Here is a 2305-nt window from a genome sequence, read left to right as displayed (position 1 = left end):
TACCAATCGGAAACAATTGAAAAATCAACTTCAGAATAGAGATTGTAATTTTTTACCCTTTTTACCCCAATGAAAAAAATCATCGGTGTTCATCATTTATACATAAAATAACGCATTCCTTAATTTCACTAATTATAAAGTTGCTTTGAAAAAGTTGTAAATACGGTTAGCTTTAATTTTTGAGACAATATCAACACACATTCATCTTAATATGTATATGTATTTTTTTTTTTAATTTTCACATTCTGACTAATTATTGTCTCTGTCTCCTTTGTTCCTTCCGATTTTTTTTAACAATCTTGGGGGTTGTTTATTTTCACATATACTCATTTTAAATATCTTTGTATTTTATTTGTTTTATAACACGCATATATTTTTCTTTTCCTTCCTTTTAGAAATATATAATTTTATAAAATTACTTCCTTTTTTTCAACGGAGATTATTCTTGTATTTATTTCTTTGTTGTATTTTCTTCTTGATAATCTATTAATTTCTTTTTTAATATTTGTACGATTTTGAGAGCACAGAATTTCTTGTTCCTGTGTAGAAAACACTTAGGGTATTCATTATTGTCCAATTTCGTGGAAATCAGATATTGAATTTTATCTTCCATGTTCAATATTTTTATTCGTTTTTCCAATAAGAGTCTGCTATGTTTCTTTGACAGAAAATCGTACAGCCATTGAATTTTTTCAGTTCCCTTCATGTAAATATTTAAAACACTACTTGAGCATATCAAATGCTGCTCAAAAATCTTATATCTTAACTTATAATTAACGAATCCGTCGTTCCATTCCAGGCCATGATGATTATCTGTTAACCATCTATAAAATATGATTATTTTATTATTTATTATTTAATTATTTATATAAAAACAAATTTATAATTAAATTAATGAAAATATAATGGATATAATGAATGTAAGGAATAAAATGAAAGATTAGTTTACGTACCTTACTCCTATTTCGTCTTTTCGTGATAATTGACTTTCGTGGAATGGTGGTAGAAAAACATAATTTGCCACAAGATTATCTGTCATATCACAGATAGCAAATTCTTTTAATACAAATAAATTGTTTTGTATTTTAAATCCTTGTAAATCTATAAAGACGGTTTTCTCGGTAGAACAAATAATTGCTCTAGACGTATCTGTAGAATAAATGCATCGTCTAAATCTTTTGGACATAATATTTCGTTTTATCTGCCCTGTTGGAGTGTATTCCGGATGCTGTATAAATTCGTCTCCGAATATATATAGTAGATAGTTCTTAAACGTCAAGTGTATACTTTCGAATAGTGTAGTTAGATCGAGTGACGAAATGTATCTACTCTGGTTTTTGGGAAATGTGGGTAAGAAATGTCTGTGGAGGAAAAATGGGAAAAAGAAAAAGAAAAGGCGTGACCTTTGGAAAGTGGGGATAGGCACTTGCGTCTGCGCAATATTCAACCATATAACGTGTGGTAAAATAGCAATAACAGTAATAATAATAAACATGATGAATATAATAATTATATAATAATTTTGATAAGAAAAATAATAAATAATAATGTCTGTAGGGAATGTGCAGTAACAATTGAATGACGAATAGCTATTGATTTGTGTTACACTTACAGTTTGCCTTTTATCTGTTATACTTTATATATTACTGTAATATTCTAGAATCATATGTCCATTAATATACATTTATGAAAACACAAGAGAAGGATAAGCCATTTCTTTTTACACGTTATTTTAATATTCTTTGCATCCTTATGATTAGTATTTATAATAGAGACAGAAAAATAACTTTGGATAAATTCTTTGTCTTTATTTTATCAGATTTTCGGTTAATAAAATACTCTATTAATAAAAATAGATAAAAAAAAAAAGATAAATGCATAAATAAATAGACATATTATCAGATTTCACAACTCGCGTGATTGAAAATGGAAAAAAGTATGGATTTCTAAAAGGTGAAAAAGAAGTAAAAAAAAAAAAAATTCCGGAAGAACGAGTTCCGAAGACACACGGAGTTTTCTTACTTTACTATTGTTGCTTGGTATATATATACAGGTTTCACTTGTAGTTGAAGCACTAGGAAGGGATAGGTTGCTAATGGTGCGAATAGAAGATCAATAAACTCCAACAGCTTTCATAATTTATATAAATGGTTGTGTGCTTTATTTAATTATTAATCCGTATAGAACAAAATTGAAACGAAAAAAAAATTAAAGATATTGCGAAAGGACAAAACGAATAATGATAAGAAAGAAAAATTAAAAATTTAAGTTATATTTATCACTCCACGGAATAATCGTATTTGAC

General features: G+C 27.2%; 1 protein-coding gene across 1 annotated transcript; it reads right to left on the bottom strand.

Annotated features, from left to right (window-relative positions):
• Positions 1-6: 6 nt before the first annotated feature.
• On the bottom strand, positions 7-1248 carry LOC122635819. The gene is made up of 2 exons (XM_043826492.1): positions 954-1248; positions 7-824 (listed from the first exon to the last, which is right to left on the bottom strand). Exons 1-2 carry the CDS (start codon positions 1184-1186, stop codon positions 452-454), a joined length of 606 nt encoding a protein of 201 aa, XP_043682427.1. The 5' UTR covers positions 1187-1248; the 3' UTR covers positions 7-451.
• Between the last annotated feature and the right edge of the window lie 1057 nt (positions 1249-2305).

The sequence above is a fragment of the Vespula pensylvanica genome, chromosome 19 (genome assembly GCF_014466175.1).
Source record: "Vespula pensylvanica isolate Volc-1 chromosome 19, ASM1446617v1, whole genome shotgun sequence".
NCBI lineage: Eukaryota > Metazoa > Arthropoda > Insecta > Hymenoptera > Vespidae > Vespula > Vespula pensylvanica.
The sequence above is the reverse complement of the archived record's forward strand: the minus strand, read 5'-3'. Positions and strand labels throughout refer to the sequence as shown.